Source organism: Drosophila novamexicana, unplaced genomic scaffold, assembly GCF_003285875.2.
Source record: "Drosophila novamexicana strain 15010-1031.04,08,12 unplaced genomic scaffold, DnovRS2.1 tig00004554-arrow-pilon, whole genome shotgun sequence".
NCBI classification, from domain to species: Eukaryota; Metazoa; Arthropoda; class Insecta; order Diptera; family Drosophilidae; genus Drosophila; species Drosophila novamexicana.
The window spans coordinates 2,318,147-2,342,071 of NW_020825051.1; the positions used below are offsets into that span (position 1 = coordinate 2,318,147).

General features: G+C 38.7%; 3 protein-coding genes across 10 annotated transcripts in view; 2 read left to right on the plus strand and 1 right to left on the minus strand.

The window, feature by feature from the left end:
- LOC115769502 (formin-binding protein 1-like) overlaps positions 1-16,386 on the plus strand; it is a 35,732-nt gene extending 19,346 nt beyond the window's left edge. Inside the window, exons 2-10 of one of the 5 annotated variants that reach the window (XM_030714324.1) lie at positions 9,133-9,248; positions 10,982-11,032; positions 12,070-12,214; positions 12,285-12,754; positions 12,817-13,012; positions 14,695-15,044; positions 15,118-15,255; positions 15,731-15,894; positions 15,966-16,386. In XM_030714324.1, coding sequence (XP_030570184.1) covers positions 9,133-9,248; positions 10,982-11,032; positions 12,070-12,214; positions 12,285-12,754; positions 12,817-13,012; positions 14,695-15,044; positions 15,118-15,255; positions 15,731-15,894; positions 15,966-16,129 — 1,794 coding nt within the window. In that variant the 3' untranslated portion in view covers positions 16,130-16,386. Of the gene's footprint in view, positions 1-9,132; positions 9,249-10,981; positions 11,033-12,069; positions 12,215-12,284; positions 12,755-12,816; positions 13,013-14,694; positions 15,045-15,117; positions 15,256-15,727; positions 15,895-15,965 lie in introns of all 5 variants that reach the window. The other 4 variants (XM_030714326.1, XM_030714325.1, XM_030714322.1 and 1 more) reach the window with 4 other exon arrangements.
- Positions 16,387-18,162: 1,776 nt separating this feature from the next.
- LOC115769656 (putative transporter svop-1) lies at positions 18,163-20,443 on the plus strand. Of its 4 annotated transcripts, none has more exons than XM_030714568.1 (9): positions 18,163-18,249; positions 18,310-18,634; positions 18,696-18,817; positions 18,871-19,264; positions 19,321-19,707; positions 19,781-19,908; positions 19,968-20,075; positions 20,173-20,260; positions 20,330-20,443. In XM_030714568.1, exons 1-7 carry the CDS (start codon positions 18,210-18,212, stop codon positions 20,003-20,005), a joined length of 1,434 nt encoding a protein of 477 aa, XP_030570428.1. In that variant the 5' UTR covers positions 18,163-18,209; the 3' UTR covers positions 20,006-20,075; positions 20,173-20,260; positions 20,330-20,443. The 4 variants fall into 4 exon arrangements, with proteins under 4 accessions (XP_030570428.1, XP_030570430.1, XP_030570429.1 ...); XM_030714570.1 differs by having other exon boundaries at positions 18,871-18,918; positions 18,982-19,264; positions 20,173-20,443; XM_030714569.1 differs by having other exon boundaries at positions 18,173-18,249; positions 18,297-18,634; positions 20,173-20,443.
- A 2,287-nt stretch (positions 20,444-22,730) lies between these two features.
- The window catches only part of LOC115769591 (regulating synaptic membrane exocytosis protein 1), a 41,568-nt gene continuing 40,373 nt past the window's right edge, over positions 22,731-23,925 (minus strand). The window contains exons 15-16 of the mRNA XM_030714473.1: positions 23,699-23,860; positions 22,731-23,077 (exon numbers count right to left, since the gene is read on the minus strand). Coding sequence (XP_030570333.1) covers positions 22,886-23,077; positions 23,699-23,860 — 354 coding nt within the window. The 3' untranslated portion in view covers positions 22,731-22,885. The remainder of the gene's footprint in view (positions 23,078-23,698; positions 23,861-23,925) is intronic.

A 23,925-nucleotide genomic window follows, 5' to 3' on the forward strand; every position in this document is an offset into this window, starting at 1 on the left:
CAAATAAACGGCGTTGTTCAAGTATTTTATGATTATGCTACTTGTCTGCTGCTAGCTGCGAGCTGTTAACGGTTTTACGCACACACAGACATATACACATATTATATTAAAGTATAGAATGTGTTTTTTGTTAGATTTTTTGGCTGATGCTTTATGCTTCCTGTTCGGTCTGGCGAGCGCATATTATCAGTTGGCGTCGTCATCATTACGAGCGTGAGCTTCTTCTGGCCAAGATCATGTAGCTGTTGCTGCCACAAAGTTATTGTGCGCGTTGTTGTTGTTGTTGTTGTTGCTGTTGCTGTTGCTGTTGCTGTTGTCTAGCGCTTGGAGATTAACTTGACTGTTGCTCTGTGGATTCTCAAGATTTGTTTTTGTTTGCCAGCGGCTTTAGCTGTTGCCTCTGGCCTCTGGCAGCTGTTCAAGAGTTAACTGTGAAAAGGCGTCGCTTGATTTATTCATTTATTCATTCAGCTGCTGTATATATAGTATACTTATAAACATATATATATATATATATATATATATATATTCATGTATATACACTCATGTAATTATCAGAGCTTGTAAGTGGGTAATTTGTTGTTGCAAGTATGGGACACATGTTTCTGACAGGCCGCGACTGTACCTTTTATTTATGTTTTATCTTTTTTTTTAATTTTATCTTGTAAAGTTTATAATTGGATAAAGTCGCGTTGCCTTTGATCTTGTTGTTGTTGCCTAACCTAATATCAAGATATGGATATTGATTTTGGTGCGCGCCTTGCAAAGGTTATTTAATCAATAACAAACGTGACACACAAAGGAAACAGCAACGACAACAACAACAACACACGGGTTAATGTGCTAATTTTTGGTACGCTGAACAACATTTGCCTGGCAAAAATACATAGAAAGAGAGCAAATGAGTGAGTGAGAGTGTGAGGGGGCAGGGGTGAGAGGGCGAGAGGGCGAGAGAGACCCCAGAGGCAACGTACAGACATATAAATAGCATTTGAAAAGTTGAGTTAGTAAGCGATAGGGTAGGGTAGAGAAGGGTAGGGTAGGGGCATTGTGGGCTAACAAGTGGTAGGCAATACACACAACAATGGTTGCCCACAAGGGCTTCGTTGTTGTTGCTGTTGATGCGGAAAATCGTTGCAACAAATTAACTGAAAATGAGCAACAACAACAAAAGCGAAGTTTAAAAAATAAGAAAGAACGGCGGTGTTCGTCACGCCGAAGATTAAATACCCTTGCAGGCGTTCGGTTAAGAGGTGCTTTAAATAAGCTTTATTTCCGACCGATTGGTCCTGTGAAATAACATATAAACATATATATAAAAAGTCTTTTGTGCAGTGGCATATAAGTATATTTATATGTGTTTGTGTCTGAGTGTGTGTGTTGCTGTATGCATGCATGTATGTAAGTATATATGTATGCATACATGTCTGTTTTCTAATACCAAACGCAAATTAAGCTTAATGGTCATTGTGCTGCATATTTCTACCAAGTGCTCTTCTCCTCGATTCTCAAGAACCTAAGTAAGCTCTGCAGTTTTTCATGCCTAGCTAGCAGTGTAGTTTTTTTTTATTGTTGTGCTCTTTTTTTTCTGTATGAACGATGTTTATAAGATTTTGCCTATATGTAAATAGCACGGAGGATCTCGTAAATATAAGGTTAGGTTAGATACCCTGAGGAACAAATTATTTTTAATATATCCGGTCCTTATTATGCTATAGCCGGACCTATTTAATATACTGTCTGAAACTGAAAGACAAACCTAAGCAAAGTTTATGACAAGAGCTGGTAGACTGAGAGGCTAGTTAGCATATTATTATTTATATATGTATGTACATAGCTCATGAGAAAATTATAATACACTCTAAAAGTGTATTAAAACGGGTCAGGAGTTGTTTGTGCTGTTGTTTTATTTGTCTTTTTCTGTATTTTTTTACTTTGCAGTTTTCTCTTTCTTTGCCTAGTTGAGGTTTTGCCTCAAATCAAACGAAATTAGCGCAAATTTGTGGAAAATCACATGAGACAGCTGGCCAAATTGTTGACAGTTGTTGTTAGTTAGGGTTTTTGTTGTTGTTGTTGTTGTTGTTGTCTTTTTCCTTAAATTGTTGCACGTTGCTGGCACATTGAACCGCCTTTCAGAAATGTTTTTACACTCTCTTCAATTGACAGCAACAACGGCAAAAATAATGCACTTTGAGCAAACATCATGATGAGTTTGACAGTTTATAGTCAAAACAAAGGCGCCGCCGTTTGTTAAATTGTGAAAAAAATGTATGTACAAAACACATACAGCCACAACAGGGGGTGCTAGGGAGCGGGCGGCGTCTGTGAGTGTGTGTGTGTGTGAGTCGGCAGCATGAATACGCGCTTAATACATGAAGCCAATGTCAATTTGCCAGGCCCAAGGCCCCGCGTGCAGCGACGGGCGACCAACGACCAGCGAGCAGCGTCATCTAAATGTCAACTGGGTGCAGCAGCAGCAACAACAACAACGACAACGACAACGACAACAACAACAGCAACAGCAGCAGCAACAACGACAACAACAACAACGACACGCTGGGGCGCTCAACTTCATTGTCGATAGTTGTTGCTTTGCTTATCAGCTGCAACAGTTGCTGCCGCTGCTGCTGTTGCATTTGTTGCTGTTGCCGCTGCTCTGGCGGCTGTTACAATTCTTTTGCTTATTTTGCGTGCAACGTCCGTTGCAGATAAAACGCGTGCTGCGGAACTTCTTCCATTCAGAGTCATCCACAAGTTCCATTTTTGTTGTTATTATTGTAATCATAACATGCAATGCGTCAACCATATAAACCATCCACTGCAACATTTCTTTTAATATTAAAGAGTTTACTGAATCAAGAAATATACTAGGCTATAGCTCAAGAGGAATACATATTTAGAACGAGAGAGTCGATGTCATCAAAAATATATGACCCATGTGTAGCCAAGCAGAGAAATATGTCAAAAAAATTAATATATGTCTGGAGGGGTATTAAATCTTCGACAGCCCAAAGATAACTTTCTTTCGATTTTTTCCCAGAAATATTTTCAGATAAGGTCTGGACTTTTGGCACTTAAATATTAATACTGTTTGTATTATAAGCCCGAAATTAAAAACCAAATAATTTTATAGAAATATATAATTGAATGTTCAAAGTTTTAGTCAAAAAGTGTAGTTCCCATTTAGCATGCATAAATGCAGCATAGGTTTTGTTTGCGTGTAATTATCGTGGCTTGCCTTTGGGGCAGCGATTTAAGCTGTTGGCATGTCTAAGCTAACGCGCGACCACAACCCAAACCCAAAACCCACCCCACCCCATCATTACTCAGCCTGTCTATGGCTTCCAGCTGCAACTGGCAAGAAAATCGTTGTAGCTGCACCTGTTACCCAGTTTTGTTGCCTGCTGTTAGCCTGTTGGCCGGGCGGGCTAGTGCTAGCTTGGTTAGTCGGTCGTCCAAACTGGGTCTCAAAAAACAACAAAAAAACAAAAAGCCATGCGTGGCCAAAAGGAAGCCAATGTTTCTGGTCGAGTGAGTGCCTCGACAATTGTAATGTACAACAGGAACCATATTGTACCACACGCTCATAGCACTGCGATCGGTGCAAGCGAGACAAGCATATAAACGCTGTCGATTTCTGCTTCAATTGACACCCTTCAGCCGAGCAGTTGCCGTTGCAGTTGCAGTTGCAGTTGCATAAAAACAAACATTGACTGCGAACGACGCGCAGCTCATTTGGTGGCCATCACGACGCTGGCTCGTAGCTCGTTGAGGGAAGGGGAAACCCCTTCACCGCAACCGCCGGCTCTTGCACAATATTTGATTTGGCTTTAACCATGGTGTCTAATACACCTGTGTGTCTGTGTTCGATTAGATAAGCCAGGCAGCGCACTGCACCAACTGGCAATAGAATTGAATTTATGACAGGCCCCAAAGCTATGTGAAAAAAACAAACAAAATCAAGCATAAGCTAATATCAAATCGTTGCAATTGTGAGCTTGTGAATTTCCTACCTTTAGCCAATTTAGTCGCTTTATTGTATCAGTTTATCACGTTTGCAGATTGCGAGCTAAGGATAAATTGCCAAAGGTAGTCAAACAATTTTCAAACAAAAATTGTATAACTATAATTATTTGTAAATAAGTATAAGACCTAAATCGAAATGACAACAACGAAAACAATTGTCGCGGCTGGAACCAATTGCCAGTCTTTAGGTTAACTGCTTGAACCTTATTTAGTCATTTATAGTATTTTGGCGCGCCTGTTCCAATGAAAATAGTCCAATACGTAATTATTTTCATATACAAGATGCGCGCTATATTTGATATTTTCCAAAACTGGGCACCAGGCAAATATGTTTAAATAAATCCATTTGCTGGGCCCAAGTTATTCAGTTCAAATCATTTTTGAAAAACACAAGACTATGATTCAGTTTGGTTTTTGATGAGACTCTGGTTCGTAGTAAAAGTAAATGTAATTAAATTTGCAGTTTAATTAAATTTAATTATTAATAATATTTTATGAAAAAAAGAATTTATACTTTTATTTTAAAACAATATTAAAAGTAAGAAATGCAGCTTAAGGAAACGTTATGATAAAAATGGCTTTGAAATCGATTCAAATGTGACAATTTCACGACAGTTTTAATATTAAAACGAATTTATTATGGATTTCAGAACTTGAACAGTCACGTTTCAGCACTTCCCCAGCTTGTGCCCATTTCGACTGCATTTTTAATCTTCCAACTTAGGTTTTGATCAATTGTCACGAGCAAATAACAACAAAATAAAATACAATAAAATAAAGTAAGAAAACAAATCGTAACGAATCGAAGCAGAGACACGATTCATTTAATGAACTTCAATAATGCAATGCAGAGACTCACAGAGCGTGAGTCCGGGTGCGAGTGCGATTGCGAGTGCCTTAATCAATCGCTCAAATTTCAATCTTGACCCAGTGGCCATGTGTCCGACCTGAAGACCCCCCCCCTCACACTCAGATCGGATGGGGTCTGGGCAATGGAAACGCCCTTATGTTGTGGCTGCGGCAATTCCATTTCACATTGATTGCTCACATTTCCCGCCCAGTCGATGACAATCTTTGAACGAATTTAACACTTTTGGTTTTAATTTGTGTTTGTTTCTGTCGTGTTTTGTTGCTATTTGTTCCCTTTTTCCCTCTCAGCAATTTGTTAATTTCTTTATTGGTTTTTATTGTCATTGTTGCCCGTGTTTCTTTCCTATTTCTTCTGCTGGGAAAGTGGAAACTTATTGTGTTGTCTTTAGATTCTTATTGTTACATTAACTTGATTGTCTTTGGCGATAATAAGGTGAGGGCTAACGCGGGGCCGGGTGTGTGCGGCTAGACACATGAGTGGTATCAGTGAAAGCGTCGACTGGTTAGTGATTTTGGGGATTGGTGTTGCTGCGACTAATAACTCGATGGATTTGAAGTTGAAGTGTGCCTGATGACATTTGCTATCCCGCTGTACTCCCCGCTTTTTGTAGTTTGTTTCTTTTTTGTGTTGTTGTTCAACTTTCGCCATGATTTATTGGCCAGCATTTTCGGTCATTGCGACATTAATCTCTGTGACTCTCTGAAATAAATAAATATTATTTAAATGTTTATCTTTGCTTATCTTCAATATCGAAAGGTTAATAACCCAAGCCAACCCAACCAACCCGTAGCTGCCACAGCCGCAGCCTCAGCTAAAACCATGCAACTTTGTTGCTGCCATCTGCCAGCGCTCCTCATTTGGCATCGCGTGCCGCCACATGCTGCACTGGTGAGTCTGTCTCCAGTTGGAGTCAGCTGCCAGCAGCCAGCAGTCAGCGCAGCCGGCGGGAGGCGGCCCTGGCATGCCAATTTTAAACCCTTGCTCCTTATAAGCATACTTGTATATGTACGTGTTTGTGCTATCCGCCTTTTATAGCCGGAGCGCGCGAAACATTTGCTCGTTGACTGCCTGCCAGCCGCCTGGTCAAGGTTAACTATGCGATCCAATGAGCTGCGTTCCGATTGGCAAATAACCTCCAGAGTCGTCTGTCAATGTCAACGTTGGACTCGCCGCGTGCATAGAGATGAGCCCCAATACCCAGCATAACTGAGCAGCATTTTAATCTGTGGATCAGCATTGATCAGCTCATAAGACGCCAAACAGAGCTAACAAATCAAATGAATATATTTCAGAAAAGGTCTTACAGCTAATATTTAACAGAGATAAGTGTCTAGACTCTTGGGAACTTAAAGTAGTTAAAAATGTAATGTTACAAAATTACTTGCGAAACGCAAAATTAGCTTGTGGTTTTTGTGCATTTGTTAGGCAACGTTTATTTCAATAGCAAATTTATATTGTGAAATATTAAAAAATATAATATGTATAAATAATTTTTAAAAAGTATGAAGATTGTGCAACATTGACAAAATATGTCTGCCATTGTTAAGAATACTATACTTTGTATAATTAATTGATTAATGTCTAACTGTTGACAAATATTGCAAGAATGCGTGCAACTCTCTTTAAAGACGTTGACTGAGTTTTAAATGAGCTGCAGCTTGTTTTTTTTTTAAAGACCTCAAGAAAGTGATTATTATCGCTGTTCTCTGACTGTCTCCGAACATAATTTATTTACCATTTAATTATTGTTTGTGCCGCTCACCTGTCATTAGCTCTTTATATAAATGGCGCTAATCGCAACTTTCCTGCCCAGACGCAAACGATTTGCCACTCGCATGCGCCCATTTAATCAGCAAAGTATTTAAAAAAAAAACTGGCACAGAGCAGATCACTTGTAAAATCAATTTCCCGCTGGCAGGTTTGTTGCGCAAGCGCCGCAGCAGCTGCAAGAAAACAAATTGATAATAAAAAAAGCGAACTAAATAAATTTCAAAAGTAATTTGGTTTTGGCCCGGCCTAGTTGAATCCCTCGGGCATTTTAGTTTGGTGCTTTAGGCCCGCTGCTTGACAAGCTGCCACCCACATTTTTAGCCACAGCAATGCGCATGCATTATGCATGACACAGTGGCAGTTGCCCAAACGTTGCAACATTCGCCACTCAATTAACTTGCTCACGTGTGTGGCGGGCGGGCGGCATTTTCCTGACCATTTTCTTGATTAGTTTTTGTGCAACCGCAAAAATGCTTTTCTTTCGGGGGCCACACCCACACGCACCGAGTGAAAGTTGTGTGACAAAAAATTCTACAAATGCCACTTAAATAGTTTTCTGTGGTTGTTGTTGTGTTTTTTAACTAAATGCGTGCGAGTTACCTTCAAAAATTGAGTGAAAATTGCCGAAGCCAGCCAGATATTGCCAAATTTCACTGATCAATGCAAACGAGACAAATTTAAATTCGCTACACATTATACAAAATATAAAAAAAAAATAAACAAAAAAAGACAAAGCCTGTGCTCAACTGGCAGATACCCTTGACAAATAAAGAATACAAAAAGCTTGTTATCTTCAAATGTGCTTAAAATACGCTTCATTTGGAATATTATTAAAAATCCAGAAGTGGTTTTCATTCGATAAAAACCTTCTGGTAGCTGCCCCAACTGCCTATCTATGTCCACGTTTGTCGAGTACAGGGTATACGAAATAAAAGTCAAATGAAGAAGACCCAAACACGTAAAGCTTGTGGCCCAAATAGTATGTTATTGAGGACTGATGTTGATCATGATCATGATAACAACCTGTAACTGTGCTCCATTATGTAATTGGTTTTTGAATTTGTGCAGCTTATGCAAATTTGCATGTTTGAGGCCAGCTTTAAACTTGGTCTATTTGCCGTTTTTTGAATGCTTTGAATTCAATTTGTTTGCCGAGTTGACGAGTTTGTTGCTGTTGTTTTGGTTTTGTGGGCGTGATTGGTAACGTCTTTTGATGTTACGTATTTTGTTTTATTTTTTATTTTTTCCTTTTATTTTTATTGTTGTTATTTTTGTTGCGTGCGAAAAAGTAAAAAGTGGAGCACATTTTGTTGTTTTGCCTCTCTATTGACAAATTGTATTGAATGGCATTGCAAATTGCCGCAGCATAACTCGAGCATTATGTCACCGGGGTTTGAGGAAGTTGCACAGCTTGACGACTTCCATATTTGCGGCAGCTACTGTAAATGACTTATTTCGTTTGCTAACGTTTAGCATAATATTGAATCTAAATAGTTCGCAGTAGCTACTTATTGGAGCCAGTCTCTTTATGGCATTTGATAGCTTTGTATTACCTATTAAAAATGGGCTGAGAAGAGTATAATAAAGCAGACAGAAGAAGGCATTCCACTTTTAATATCTCTCTCTCTCTCTCTATCTATCTCTCTCTCTCTATTTCTATCTCTATATTTACCTGTCTCTATCTCTATCTATATTGCTAGCAGGACAACGAAATGATTCAAGAATACTTATATATTTGTTTAAGACTCTGTTTTCATTTATTCAAATGCATATCGCCTGTCTCTGCGATTTTCAAAAACTCAGGTAATGCTTACAGATTTACATTCTTTTGGTGATAATGCGGGAGTGCGTGAGTTCAATAGAGAAAGAGTAATCCCATTAATTAAGAGAGAGAGTGTAGTATTGACAGAAAATAAAGAGAGGAATGTATAGAGACGGAGAGAAATAGAGAGAGCTAGCAAACGAGTGCGATTTTTATAAATTCCAATACATTATAATGTTGATGATATAGCTGGGTGCAGGCTAACATTTCATGACTTCCTTGTCGGATAATTATTGTTTAAATAGATCACTTTTAGTTGTTAAAGCATTTGGCAAATTGCTTAAATTATGGCAGCTAATTGAAAAGCTATATTGCGATCTTTATCCACACACTACTTGAAAGCCCGCTATCTTAATCTTACATATAATTCAATTAAATTCCATTAATGCGACTGTGTTGCGTATACGCCACGTTGTTGCCACTCGCATGCTGTGACGCAGTTGCTGCTCTAATAAAATACAAAACTCAATTAATTTTTTGTGCAGCGCAGATTTCTTGATTTGCTGATTTGCACACGCAACTCAGTTTCTCTTTGCTGGCTCAATGTCAATTTTTAAAATTAACAAAAAATGTCTTTTCAAATATTTTGGTGTGAGAAGCAAACAACTAATCCGCCTCATGTGTCATCTTATTTCATTTGCAGGATCAGTACGATAATCTTTCAATACATACAAACAAAGGCATTGAAGTGCTCGATAAATATGCCAATTTTTTACGCGATCGAGTGGTCATAGAAACGGAATATGCCGGCAAATTAAGGTGAGTACACTAAAATATATAAATCTAGAATTAACTAGTTGATTTAAGTAGGAGAAAAGATTACTTCAAGTAAGATAATAAGCATAATAAGGACAGACTCAGACTTAGCCGGAATATACTTGAGATAATATAAACATTTGTAGCCTAAACTCAACACCTCATTTGTTGAGATCTTATTAAAAAATGTAAAATAATTGTAATTACAAATGCTTTTAAAGCCTCCCAAAAATGTGTAAATCATGTGGCGCCACTTAATGCCTATATTTGTACGTCAATTAAATGATTTTTTGTACGGTTTGCTGGCAAAGGCCTCGCCCGTTTGCGGGTCTGTCAAGACAAAAAAGAAATAAACAACAACAACAAGTAAATAACAAACAATTCCTTACAAAAAACAAGACACATTAAACTGAACGCGAGTGCAATTCTCATAAATATAAAGTTTTTTTTTTCATATATATAAATTGAAATATGAAATAAGCACAAGGTCAGCCAGTTCTAGAGATTGTGCTCCGGTGCATTGTGTCCAATGGCCATTCCTGGGCAGCAGCTGAGCTGCACTGACTGATGGCGCGGTGGGAGGGGAGACGGGTTATATATATATATAATAAATAACTAATTATATGCTTTGTGGCCAGCGCAGAGAGCGTTCATAAAGATAAATATGTATATGCACGCCTGCCTTTTGCGCCGCACTTCAATTAATGCCCTTTTACAAGCGACAACATGGGCTCAATTTCGAGAATGTTGCGCCGCACCTCGTGTATGGGCGGGCTGTGTGTAGGGAGCGGGCATGTAGGGTGTGCGCATTGGTACCCACCCCATTAATATGCGCGCATGGCTGTGTCCAGCTTGGCAGCTAAATTGCGCAATAGACTGACAACTGAATAAACAAGAGATGACCGCGACCTGCCCCACGCAACTGACACGCGACTAAGAGTAAAGCGCGCGGTGGAGAGGTGTGGGGTGTAGCTGATAATGCTGTCCATTAAATATGATTGAGCTTGGGCAACGCCGAGCCCCGACTGTATGTACTTGCAACTGGGCGTCATAATTGTATAATTTGCTTGAAGATTCAAACCGCCGACGTCGCCGCCGCTGCTGCTGCTGCTGCGTCTGCTGCTTTGGGCCAAGTTGTTGGAGCACTTGGGAACGCTGGCTCGCAACGTGGCTATCGTTAGCTGCCGCTTCTTTTCAAAACTGTATTTCTCAATGCGGTGGCGTCTGTTCCCACAATTTGAATGCCGCAAAATGAGTCGAGAGTTGGCTTGATGACTGACTGAACTGAACCAAGCTGAGCTGAACCGGCTGAACTGTGCCTGATATGCCTGCAGCTACTGTACGGTCTGAGCCCTTTGTAATGACATTATCATTGCGACGCGGCGTTGGCGGCGTCTCTTCCCAGGCGCCCAAGTAGACCACAAATGCGGCCGCATTGAATGAAAAACACACTGTATATTAAATAAATAAATATATATATATATATAAATACATATATCCATATTGTAGTTAGTGAAATCTGAAATCTGTGGCCGGGTAGACTGAAATTTGAAGAGTGCTTCGCGTGTCCCGCAATGCCGAAATGAAAAGTCTCGTGTTAATGCAAATGTTTTAACTTGGTGCTGTTGTTATTATTATTGTAATAATAGTTATACATAGTGGTTGTTATTGTTATTTCTTTCTATGCATAAACAAAGTTTCACTAATGCCATGCTCTTTTGATTTTCTTTTTACAGGCGCTTAGTGAAAAATTATCAGCCCAAAAAGAAGGAGGAGGAAGACAATGAGTAAGCACAAAAAATATAAAAATTAAATATAGTTGTAAGCAACAACAATGTGTATAGAAAAAGAGAAGTAAGACAGCTGTTAATTGCAACCGCTCAGCGTTGAGTATACCCTGTAACTGAAATCTGCGTGAATAGTGGGGCAAACTTGATTTCTGTGAGCGGGTTTTTTCCATTCCAGAAATGGAATCCAAACTTTTATACTTCTTACATGCTGCTCTATGAAAATGACTATGCCCTTTGCTACGCTTTGTGCAGGGTATTCCCAAATTGTTGATGGTTTTCTTTAATACGATTGCGCAAAAGTTTGTTAAATCTTTTGGAAAATTATCCATAATTTGAACGATTTGCTGTTTGGCATACATGTTAGCAACGTGTTAAGTGTTAATTTTGGCCAACGCTAGCGATGACTCTCATATAACCAATTGCGTGTCTGTGGCATTTCATTTGTGAGAGAGACTCGTATGGGAAGCATGATTGTAGCCACTTTAGGTTCCACATTTTCCATGTGTGGTCTGAGAATATTGTGCGGCCTGCCACTCAGTTTTAATTACATTCATTCCATACAATTTGCGGCCGCCTGACATCATGGCTCGCAAATAGCTCGGCGCAAATCTTTGCTGGTATTTGTAATATGACAATGAAGCCGTTGCGTCCAAGTTGAAGAGTTGGTAATGAAATGCCAGGCAGCTCTCTCGATCGCTTGACGTTTCGCCTTATACAGTTGTAAAATCCATATATTTATTCATGATTGCCGCTCGGCCTGGAACTATACCATATGCGGATTGACAGACTGGCGGACAGACTGTCAGACAGACTGTGGCGACGACAGCGTCGCGTGGGTGTTCAGTGCGCGTCACAAAGCGCGTGTCCAATAAGAGGGCCATAAATCGCCATAGCCAGTGCTTGGGTCTTGGTCTTGGTCTTGGTGCTTAGACATTGGACAGACATTGGAAGTAGTTTGTAGCCCAAGGCGCGAAAAGGCGTGGGTCGACTGTAAACCCAGTTAACTAACTGATTGCCTGGCTTGCTATTTACAGATTTACATCGAGGCAAGCGTTCCGCAATCTGCTCAAGGAGGTGGGCGATTTGGCGGGGCAGCGTGAGGTGGTGTCCGAGAGCCTGCAGCAACAGATAATCCAGGGTGTGACGTTGCTATCGAAAACACTGCGAGAGGAACGCAAGGTAATGTCTATTGAACTTTGCTCATTTATATATGTTGTTAATCATACTCTCATCTCTCATCTTTCTATAGAAATGCCTTAACGATGGCACAATGCTGCAACAGGCCCTCAGCGCACAGCTCTCGTCATTGGAGCGCGCCAAGCGAAACTATGACAAGGCCTATCGGGATTCGGAGAAGGCTGTTGAGAATTACAAGAAGGCTGACATGGATTTCAATCTGAGTCGCGCCGAAGTGGAGCGTTACAAGAACATTATGACGTCCAAAATACAGCAGTCGGATGATGCAAAGAACGAATACGCCAATCAGCTGCAGAAGACAAACAATCTCCAACAGCAACACTATGGTATACTATTGCCCGCCGTTTTCAATCGGCTGCAGGAGCTGGACGAGAAGCGTACGCGTGGCATACGCGAGTTCATTATTGGTGCCGCGGACGTTGAGTCCTCGGTGGCACCTATAATTGCGCGCTGCATGGAAGGCATTGTCAAGGCCGGCGAATCCATCAACGAGACGGAAGACTCGTTAAAAGTCATCGAGAGGTTTGCTTAAAAAACTCGATTTACTTCTGTTCGGGCATAACTAAACGTTTTCATCATTTCAGATATCAATCGGGCTTCACACCACCAACGGACATACCATTTGAGGATCTGTCAAAGATGGACCCCAGCGCAGTGCCGCAATCCAACTACAGCAGTGTTCCCTACAATCACTTAACCATTAAGAGCGGCACGCTAACCGCCGCCAAGCTAAAGAAGGCCCGTGGCGGCATCTTGAACAGCATCTTTGGCAGCAACAAGGTGAGAGCAGTCGTTGGCGATTTCCGCTTCTGGTTCAGGTTTACAATTTAGCTGCAAGCTCTTCAAGCCGTTTTATTTTATTTCTTTCTAAGTGATCCTCTGTTATGTTCATGTCTCTATCCTATCTCTATCATTGCCTGGCACACACTGTCTCTCTATCTCTCTCTCACTCTTTCGCTGTGTCTGTTTGTTGCGAGAGATTCCACCAGTCAGCACAACCATTGAATCTTGTGTTTCAGATGCTTCTTGATTAGTTCTAAGTTAATTGTTAAGTCGTAGGATTTGTGTCTTCTACTTATAGTTTTACTCATGCCGTCTCTATTTTTCTGTTCTTATTTCATTTATCGAAAACAAAAACAAAAATCGTTATGCCATTTCTTTAATTTATGTCACGAAACTTATGGACGTTGGTTTCACCTTGCTGTAAGTACCAAGTGTCCAGCTGCCTGTCCAACCTACCCCAGGCAGCTCAGCGCCGTTTCGTTTCGTGTCCTCCCATCTCATGTCTTACATGTCGACTAAACCAAACAATGATTGTTGCAGTCTTTCATATACTATATATATATACCATAATGAACACCTTATGAACATACATTTAACAATTGCATACGAATTTGTATATTTTATGTCTCTGTTTGACAATGATTAAAACAAATTTTACATTAGTTATGCAACAATTGGCTGCCTACGCTTTTCACTCGCTTTTCCATTATTATTGAAAATTCGCCACAGACACAACCACAATGAACAGTTCACAAATATTAATTGTATTTAACTCTTTAATTTCTTTTATGCATATTTGTTGCTTTCATACAATTTTCTAACACAAAAAACATGCTTTTACTTACACATACATACACACCCACACCCACACTCGGAAAAACTAAAACGAAAATAAAATGTGATACGTTTTCAATGTAAACAAAATAAATGTTAAATAAATCAATAATGAATCAATTCGCTGCCAATAGCAACGGCAGATAATTGAAGCTTGTATCACGATGAAGGTATGATGTAAATTCCAGCTCTTCTAACTAACTAACTGCTCTTAACACCAATTACTAATAAGCATTTAATTACTAATCACAACTGCTTAACATTATCAACAAACACTAGCAAATTTATTTAGCCTCTTCATTGAGTCACATCACTTTGAACCCCTAACCTTAAGAATAACATTTTAATTAAAACTTATTAAACGAAATATAAATATTAATATTATATGCGATTCTCAAACATTAATTAAATAATTGGTTAGTTAGCAACATGCCACAGCAGCACACTCACACACTGCAGAAAATATAATTAACTTTTGTTTAAATTTATTAATAATTTATTGCAAATTCAAGCATGTTTTTTGTTCTAATTTTATTTTGCGACATGCTGTTTGAATATTCTGACATTGTTTTTACTAATTATTTTCTATTCATTATATTTCTTGAAATTCTATTCAATTTCCGTTAAGGTGTCTATTTATTTTGTATACCCTCTTTATGTAAACAACTGGCGTCTGCTAAACGTTGTGAATGTGTTTGTTAAAATTGTTGTTCCGTCATTTCTGTCTTGTATAGTACTCATTGCACTTCTACATACCATATATATAACACATATATATGCATATGTATATGTATGCATAGATTTTATTGAGCCCAACAACTAATGCTTTTTAAATTCATATCTAGAATTCATTAACTGCGGACGGCCAAAAGGAGGACTTTAGCGATCTGCCACCGAATCAGCAGCGCAAAAAACTGCAGGCGAAAATTGCCGAGCTGCAGCATAAGGTCGATCAGGAGACGAACACACGTGATGGCCTGATGAAAATGAAAATCGTTTATGAGGCGAACTCATCGCTGGGCAATCCGATGACTGTTGAGGGACAACTGAACGAATCCGAACATGAATTGGAAAAACTGAAAGTGAATTTGAAAAAATATCAAGGCTTTTTGGACAAGGCTAATCAGCTGCAGGTGGCCAACAATAGTCCGCAATCGAATCGTAATCAATTGCAAAACGGACACCGAACATCCAGGTGAGTACATCAATAAGCCACCCAGCTAATGATGCCCATTTAACGTGACATTTCTCAATGTTTTCTTTTGCAGACATTCCAATGGCAGCGCCAGCGCTGATGATCATCATGATGGCGATGATCAGCCCGATGATGCTGGCAGCTTAAGCAGGTCAGATTCTGAGGATAATGTGGCGCAAATTCAAAATGGGCATAATAATAACAATAACGGGTACACTCATAAGTCTACGTTCAATGTTTATATATTCACTCAGCTACACATTAATACATACACACACACACACACAGTCACACACTTACAAATTCATACATTATTGTATGTTGTATATTCGCTTATGATTTGGCTCGTTCACTTACTCAGTTTTGTATGATTTCCATTGTACATGGTTTTGTTTCAATTTATTTTGGTGGCATTTTATGGTGTTGGTTCCGTTTGTTCATATTTTGCACGTATGATTTGTCATCAGCGAAACTTTTAAGTGCCCACTAAAAAAGAAAATCCACAGTATGCCAAAGAAACAAAATTTATATTTATTCATCTAATTTGTATTCAATTATCTAAATTACTTTTAGTTCTTATTGAATTTTAATTGCTTACATCATACATATAACACGTAATAATGTCCGAATCGCAACTTCTTCAAATATTTCGTTTCATTTTGCCTTTCCATGGTGAAATCCAGCAGTTCGGCAAGTCCCGAAAGCGGCCTAGGCACCTCGCACACGTCATTGCCCGGCTCCGGACAGGGCAGCGCCAATGAAAATGCCGCTGGCGAGGAGACGACCTACGAAACCGAGGTGGAACTGCTACAGCCTCTAGGCACATGTCGAGCGCTGTATCCCTTTGAAGGTAAGTCCTCAAATGTGTTAATTTAGTAACTTTTCTTATCTAATTAACTTGTCTATCTTGCCTCCCATCAGCTACTAGCGAAGGCAGCATACCCATGAACGAGGGCGAGGAGCTGCAAGTGATTGAAAATGATCAGGGTGATGGCTGGACACGTGTGCGGCGAGCGAACAACTCGAATGGCTGGGACGAGGGCTTTGTGCCCACGAGTTACATTGAGTGCACACTCTTTGCTTAGATTCGTTCTAGTAGGGAGGAGGCAGGCAGTTTAAAATGTTAACTACTTAACAGCATTTGCATATGTTTCATACATTTGTGTACTTTTGTCATAACTTTGCGTTATTCTGGACAGCCATAAAACATGAATACCATACCAATTATCACACATACACATTTAACGCACAACCATGTACATTCGTTTTAAGATAAGCTAAAAATTTTCTTTTCTATACACAGTGTTTGTATATTTACCTTGATTTAAAATTGCATTGATTATAAAGTAGAGAACACATATTATATAAAATACGGTCACTAATATATATATATCTATATATATATATATATATAACAAAAAAATATACATATGTGCACCCCACGAAAAGACCTCACCTAATGTAAGCAAACGTAATGAAACGTTTCCCTTTTCACAACAGAACTACAAGTATAACAATCATGTATTAACTATTTATATACACATATATATAAAATGTAATTTATATGGCACACACATTTTCCACATTCGTCATGAAAAATAAGCTGGTAAACATATTGATTGAAAGCATTAAATTTGAAACGCACCTAGCAATATGCTTACTAGATTTATTTTTTATAATCACATTTCATATATAATGGCACCTGCTACTTTTCGAGCTGACCAAGAAAAGCAACAGTAATTGTGGCTATTAGATAAAAAAGAATACACTAAAACGCACCTTCAATCATTGATATATCTATAAAGAAATGCATTAATATAGGAGAGAAAAGCTTCCATTGATCACATATGAAGAAAGTCTCCTCCTTAACGATTTACTTATAGCAAAAGTTATGACAATTTTGCATTATGCATGAGGCATATGCGAATTGGAAAGCAAAGAGCGAGCTAGCTTGTTATATATGGAATAGCAACAATTGTACATTTTACTTTACGCATTATGCATAAAACAAAAAACAAAAACATAATTATAATTTTATACCTAAATAATTTTTGTATTGCTTTTGCCTTGTACATTTTCACACATACACACCCACACCCATACCCACATAAAAACACATACTATATGTTAAGACTATGAGCCGACGAAAATGAGAAAACACAAGATTTCATTAAATGCGAAATTAATATTGTTTTAGGGCCCTTTTAGTTATTTAAGTTGACTACTTTCAGGCTTAAGTCAAATGCAAAGCCGGACGGCGCTTCCTTTTGTTATGTTGGACGCCACTTTGCAATACATTTATTTATACTTTACATAATATATACTATATTTATATATATATATATATATATATATATAATATGGTGAAACGAAAACAAGCATATATATTAATAACCGTAATCAAAAGTGAAAAGTCTGCGGCTCAGTGAACGTTTTTTAGAGGCCTACAAGTGAATTAGATGCTTAGTTAGTCTCTACTGTACTTGTTTTCTTTTAGTTTTCCATCTCCGCCACGCCTTGTCCTTGTTTGTCTGCAGTGTATTCATGAGTGTATTCATAGAAACCTAAGCAGGTTGTAAATATTGTGGAACAGCTTTCGTAAATCTTAATTTTTCCTAACCTTAAATCAAGTAAAGCTTTATAACTTTCGATCCTTACAATTGTGTGGTTCCTTGGTTGAATAAGCTGAAAGCAAAACTAAACTAAGTGCGGGCGAAATGAAAACAATTCCAAAATTCTTTACTTTATATAATTTATACACTTGATGATAAATAAGAAAGTGTTTGGACATGAATAGAAATCTGAGCAAAATGAATGTGGCAAATTGTGTCATATGTGGGAGTGGTTCGACCTGTGGGCGAACACATGTCAACATATGTAATTAACAATAAAGAAAATAAAATGAATTTAAACTAATTTGATTTTAAAAATTGAGCTCTGCACGTGGTGTTTGTCTTGGCTTAAACTTAAAAAAAGCTGCATGCTATGGCATTCACGCAGAAATAGCTGGCGTCATCTGTAGTTAAAAACGCGCACTACTAATCGTCGACCCGATGATTTAGCCAAGTTTCCCACGAATTGTATAAGTATTAAATGTCAAATTAAAATTTTTGTATTATCTTTATTATACATATTTTTAAATACTATTTTTAGTTTGCAACGAAGATGGTCGTCGCGGATGTAGACGAGGTCCTGGATGAGATTGGTAACTATTTGCTTCGTTGGCTTTGCCAGCAATTGAAGGACATACAGCATTTTCTCACAGGCTTCGGTTGGATGCAAGCGCTGATGGTATTTACCTGCAGTCTGACTTGCGTATTTCTTAATGACGAGATCATGGGCGTGGGTCTGGTTGCCGTTGACATAGCCTGTGAGTTTTCGCTGAGTAATAAGCAGCTCTCGCTTCTGTCTATTGCCGCATTTGTGGGCCTCATTCTGACATCACACTATTCGGGATACTTGACGGATAAGATTGGACGGCGTAAAATTATGTTATATTCCATGGTCTTGGCCATGGTATCATCGATCATTTCAATATTAATGCCAAGTTTCTACTATTTTCTATTTTGGAGATTTATGACGGGCCTATTGTGGGTACGGCTAAGTTTTTTAGCTGGCTTGTACTTTAGCGATAGCTACTCTCGCCCACAGAATCTCTGGTGTCAGCGTCAATAATATTACATATATATCGGAATTTACCAAAGTCAAATTGCAGTCTGTTGTAGTCAACATAATGTGTTTCGCTTTTGCTTTCGGTGCCATTTATGTGCCAGGTGAGTAGCATTTCCTTAGACTCGACTCTCCTCCTGACTTCTACAGTCTGCAGTTGTGGCCCATTTTCTCAGCCCGCTCAATCGCATACTTTTTAGCTGGGGTAACTTTCATCTGCGCGCTTGGCGTCTTAATATGCTGCTTAATTCAACTCCTGGATTTTTAGCGATTATCCTCATGTGGATGCTACCCGAAACAGCGAAATTTTTAATATCTGTAGGGAAAATGGATCGCGCCTACGAGACTCTCAATCGGCTTTGTTTAAAGAATCGAGGAAAGGACTTGGCGAGCCTGGGCATAACCGGCGTGTTTCAAGCAGATTTACCCGAAAGCACAGACAAACGAAAATTCTGTGAAAGTTTATGGTACGATACGGTGCCATTATTAAAGCCACCATATTTGAAGAACTTTCTGATCTGTACTGTCATTCTGTCCGGCTATTTTTTTGTGTGAGTTTGTGCGGGATGACCCTTGGCCAATAGCTACCACATTCTCTCTCCATCAGGGGCAATGGGATCACGCTATGGTTCATGAAGCTACGTCAAAACATGTCTGATTCCAATATGATCATCTGCGACATGATAAAGTACACGAAAACCTCGCATTCCACCTCGATATGCCCACACAAGACGTCCAATTTTATCGACGGCATAGTCCTGGGTTGCGCCTTCCTCGGCTGTTGCATTTTAATTAGCCTTCTGCTCATTTGCGTGCGCAACTCTTATATTCAGTTTTCGTATACAATAATCGCAACAATATGCGGTTTTAGCCTAAATTTCCTGAAGCTTCAGGTGCCCATCCTTATCGTGATGGTGCTGTTCAGTTCGCTGTTAGCCAGCAGCATTCCACTGATATCATCTGTTTTATGCGCTGTGGTGCCTACGCATTTGAGGTAAGCAAAGATTGCTTAATACTCTTGTCAGATCTGTATATATACGTATGCATATGGGCTTATATGTTTTCAGGGGCATGGCCATCAATATGAGCTATATGTTCGCGCGCTTATCGGTCGTTATTGCCAGCGCTTTAATTGGCAACTGGATGGTCCCTTACTGCCTGGTAACCTTCAATATCTTTGTGGTATTTGCATTGGGTAAGTGCTGCACTTGGGTCGTATACGTAATATGTGCATACTTTCTTTTATATTTACAGTGGTGACGTTTTTCACGTTCCTCCTGCCGAAGATATGAAAATTGGTCAACGACATGGTGACTGACAAAAACCTCGATTCACTGAAACTCAGCTTGGTGCTTGTCTCTGGTAAGTCGCATTGAAAGCTTATTGCTATAACTTGAAGCAGTTAATGCCTGGACATATGGTGTACGCAATATGCACATAATTTCCTTTCTTTTTACAGTGCTGGTCATTCTGAAGTGCTGCGTGCCAAATTTATTAAGGACGGCCCATGAGTGGGTCACTGAAACGTAGCAAGGTGCTTGTCTCTGGTAGGTTGCATTGAAAGGTAATTGCTATAGCACGAACAAGAATCTAAGAATAAATTCAACGTATTCTAGATTGTTAGTTAGATCTAGTTAGTACAGATCCAGTAAATGCTTTCCAAATAGTCGAATTAGCAATAATTCTGCAAGATTGAACCAATTACTAATTTCTACGTTTATAATAAGAACACAGCGCTGTTCAAATAAATATTGTATGTTTATTGAAACTCAATTTGATATACATATTGTTGTGGGTGTTTTTGGTTTTGCTACATTTAATTATAATATTTGTATATATCTGTATATATATCTGTCATATTGTTCACATCTGTCTATATATATATTGTATTTAATAGTTTAATGCAAGTAATTACTTATTTTTAACAAATTGTTAAAGTCAAGTTTTCCTTTTCATATAATCGTAAGCCATGCTACACACACTCTGCACTTTTAAAGCGCTGTCCTTAATCTTTGCTAATCCTTGTCCTCAACGCTACACGTTGATATGGTGTTATTTTTACAGTGTTTTTCTTTTCAGAGTACTTTCAATTACAATTAACAACAGGTAATAGGTATAGTAGGTTTAATAGTTAAAGTACAGATCGTACAAAGTTGATCAAATAGACTTAAGTTTCAGTTACAGTAATAGTTAGTATTAAGATACTTAAGTTTAGCTGAAAATATCTTAAAGCTTTTACAGCCATTATAGAAAATAGAGATTCAACAATGATTACAATAGATTTCTCAAAGCACAACCAATTTTTAGTTTTCGTTTCGTTTCATTTCATTTCGTTTCCTTTCATTTCGTTTCATATCATTTCGTTTTGACGCTCTTTTGTTTTACAACAGTATTTTTGAACAGATTCTCGTTCCAAGGTCAACAGCCAAAATGTAAAGAGTATTTAATATTTATTTGAACTGAAATGTTTTTTATTTCCGATACCACTCGAAGGTTTTACCCTGGCTACCTGGACAAATTACATACATGTAGTATATATGCACATGTTACTTAAGCAGTTGCACAATGACAAATAGATTATTTCTTAATCTTAGCAATTAGGGGGTTTTCGAAAACAAAAACAATATATACCTAATACCTAGGAGTAGTAGAGTATATAGAATTTTGATAGTTTTTTTCTTTAGTACCATGTGAAATTGTTTGAAGTCCTTTTGCTAACTAACGTTAAAAAGTTGTCGCACTTGTAGAAATAGTCGAGTGTTTTTTTTTTTTATTTTTTGCTAGAGGCTTTCTGTTAGAAGAGAGTAAAAAGTTGAAGATTTTTCAAAGCTTAAATGTACTCTAGTTTAGAATTTATAATATGACACCAGTATATGCTAGATAGTAAATATTTTTTAGACAATTTTTGTATTGTTAATTTTTTATATAATGTTTGCCAAGTTTGAAACTCCAAGTCGATAAGTTGAACGTTAGTTTTGTTTGCAAGCCCACAAAAAGAAGTGTTTTGTTTTGCTCAACCTTTTTGTTTCCTAGTATTTCATTACAAGAGATTGTCCTGTCGAAAGTCGAATGTGAAGCTGCAAGTTCTGGGAAGATACAAATGGGGGGGGTGGCAAGCGGGGCGAAGGGAAGTTGGGGATTTCGTTTAAGCAAAATGCTTTAAGTGTTGTGTTGCGCCTACCACACTGACTACCGAAAAAATTACTACAGTAAATTCGTCTTAATCACGCTTTAGTCGCTCACGCACACACACACACTCACGCTCACGCACATACACACACAAGAAGATTGTCATATTGATTTAGTTGAATATGTTTTTCACTTGATATCGTTCGAGTGTTTTTTTTATATCTTATACACTGAGAAAGTTTAGCGTTTAGTTTTGCATTCGATTTGTGTGTCTTGCAGTTTGAAACCTTCGCGGGTTTACTTAGCTCTGGTTTTAACTGTTTGAATTGTTTCGCCATTCTGACTTTGAAAAGTGATTAATTAGCGCAACATTTAGCAAACATTTAGTTGAATATATTTGTTAATATAATTTAGTGTACTTTAGGTTTCCTGTAGCGTATGCTTTCGATTTACTTGCCTCTTCGTTGCCTTGCATTTTACGACTTTATTGTTGATTTTCGATTTGTTTTATTGGATTTTTGGCTTTTCCTGCGCGTGGCACAAACACAACATGCATTAAACACTCACAAACACAACAACAACAAGCAAAAATATATATTTCATTCATTTGTTTGTTTTCTTTTGTTTTGATTTTTTGTATAATATGTATTTCTATATATCTGTCTGTTCGTTCTGGTACTCCGATTTCTTAATTATTGTGCCTGCAATTGTTTGCCGTAGTGTTGCCTTACTGTACCTACAAAGCTCTCTCACCATAAAGTTTTAACACATCCAAAACGCTGTCAAGCTCATTTAACTACTAAAACTATTTTGGGGACATACATAGATATATATATATATATATATATATATATATGTTTATGCGGGAATTGTTGGTGCTTGGCTTGGGATTAAAACTTTGATTAAACAACAAATTGTTTGGATGGCCCAGCTTAAGTACTAACAAATTGAGCGTTTACTTTAAGCAATAGCATATCATTAAATATTGGTGTTATGCATTTCATTTTTATTGTTTCGGTTGTCGCGCACGCTCGCGTGTTCGGTCAAGGGGAATTATCCGAATCCGAGCCGCCGTAGCTGTGCATGGGGAACAGCGGATACCAGCCGCTGATGTGCTGTCCAATGTTCACTTTGTCCAGATTCACCTCCGTGCCGCCCAGGCCCTGGTTGTGCTCGAAGCCCACACATCGTTGCCACACCATTATGACAATGTTCCGGCCAAAGACATCAGAGCTCTGTGCGTGTAAGTGTCCGTAAGCGTGTGTATGTGTGTGTGTGTGAGTGTGGGTGTGCGTGTTTAAAAGTAAAGTTTATTTGCATAAAAATTGCATTAATGTCACTCTGTGTAATTACTGGGAAATATACATATAAATAAATATGCAGCAGAAGCAGCCAGTGCTTACATGCTTCTTATACACTGTTCATTAAGTAAAAAGAGTATATTTGTTTTGTGTACTGTCCGTTTACACGTCTGGCCGTCTGCTGATATATAAAAGAGCAAGAGTAGCCCATCGTCGGCAGGTACCTTCTCTAGCTTCTGGCCCACATTCTCCAAGAATATTTACCCAAGGCAAGAAGACTCTTTTAAACTGATTCAACCTTTAATTCAACTGTGTACAGAGTATCGCTTAGTCGCTGACACCCGACCGCCTTCTGCCTTCTGCCGACCTATTTGCATTGTATTCACGAGCTGGAGACACACGCACAGCGCAGTCTGTTGCAAATTGGCCGCCATTAATCGCATTAAAATGCAACCAATAACTGCAACAACATTGACCTGACGGCCAGCGGTGCTTATCGCCATTTGAGTCATCATCAGCGAGTTGTCCCGCTTTATTGATGGCCCATTTGCTCACCTGATACTTGATGGTCTGCTTGTAGATTGGCTCTGCGGCATGCCGCACCACGCGCGTCTTCTTCTTGTGCCGCAAACGTTCCCCGTCTTTGATGTAGCATTTGACGTAGGTGTCTGGCGGCGTCTCGCAGTCCGCGTTGACAATGTTTCGTGCACAAATCAGCTGTAAAAATGTAAAATGCCATTGATTAGTTTATGCGTCTTAGAGTAGGTTGATATTTTCCAGTT

Excerpts from the sequence above, each read along its gene's own strand:
- LOC115769656 (XM_030714568.1), top strand. The coding sequence starts at position 18,210 with ATGGTCGTCGCGGATGTAGACGAGGTCCTGGATGAGATTG. Across the intron at positions 18,818-18,870 it reads CGGTGCCATTTATGTGCCAG|TTGTGGCCCATTTTCTCAGC; the intron begins GTGAGTAGCATT and ends TACAGTCTGCAG. Across the intron at positions 19,909-19,967 it reads CTTTGTGGTATTTGCATTGG|TGGTGACGTTTTTCACGTTC; the intron begins GTAAGTGCTGCA and ends TTATATTTACAG.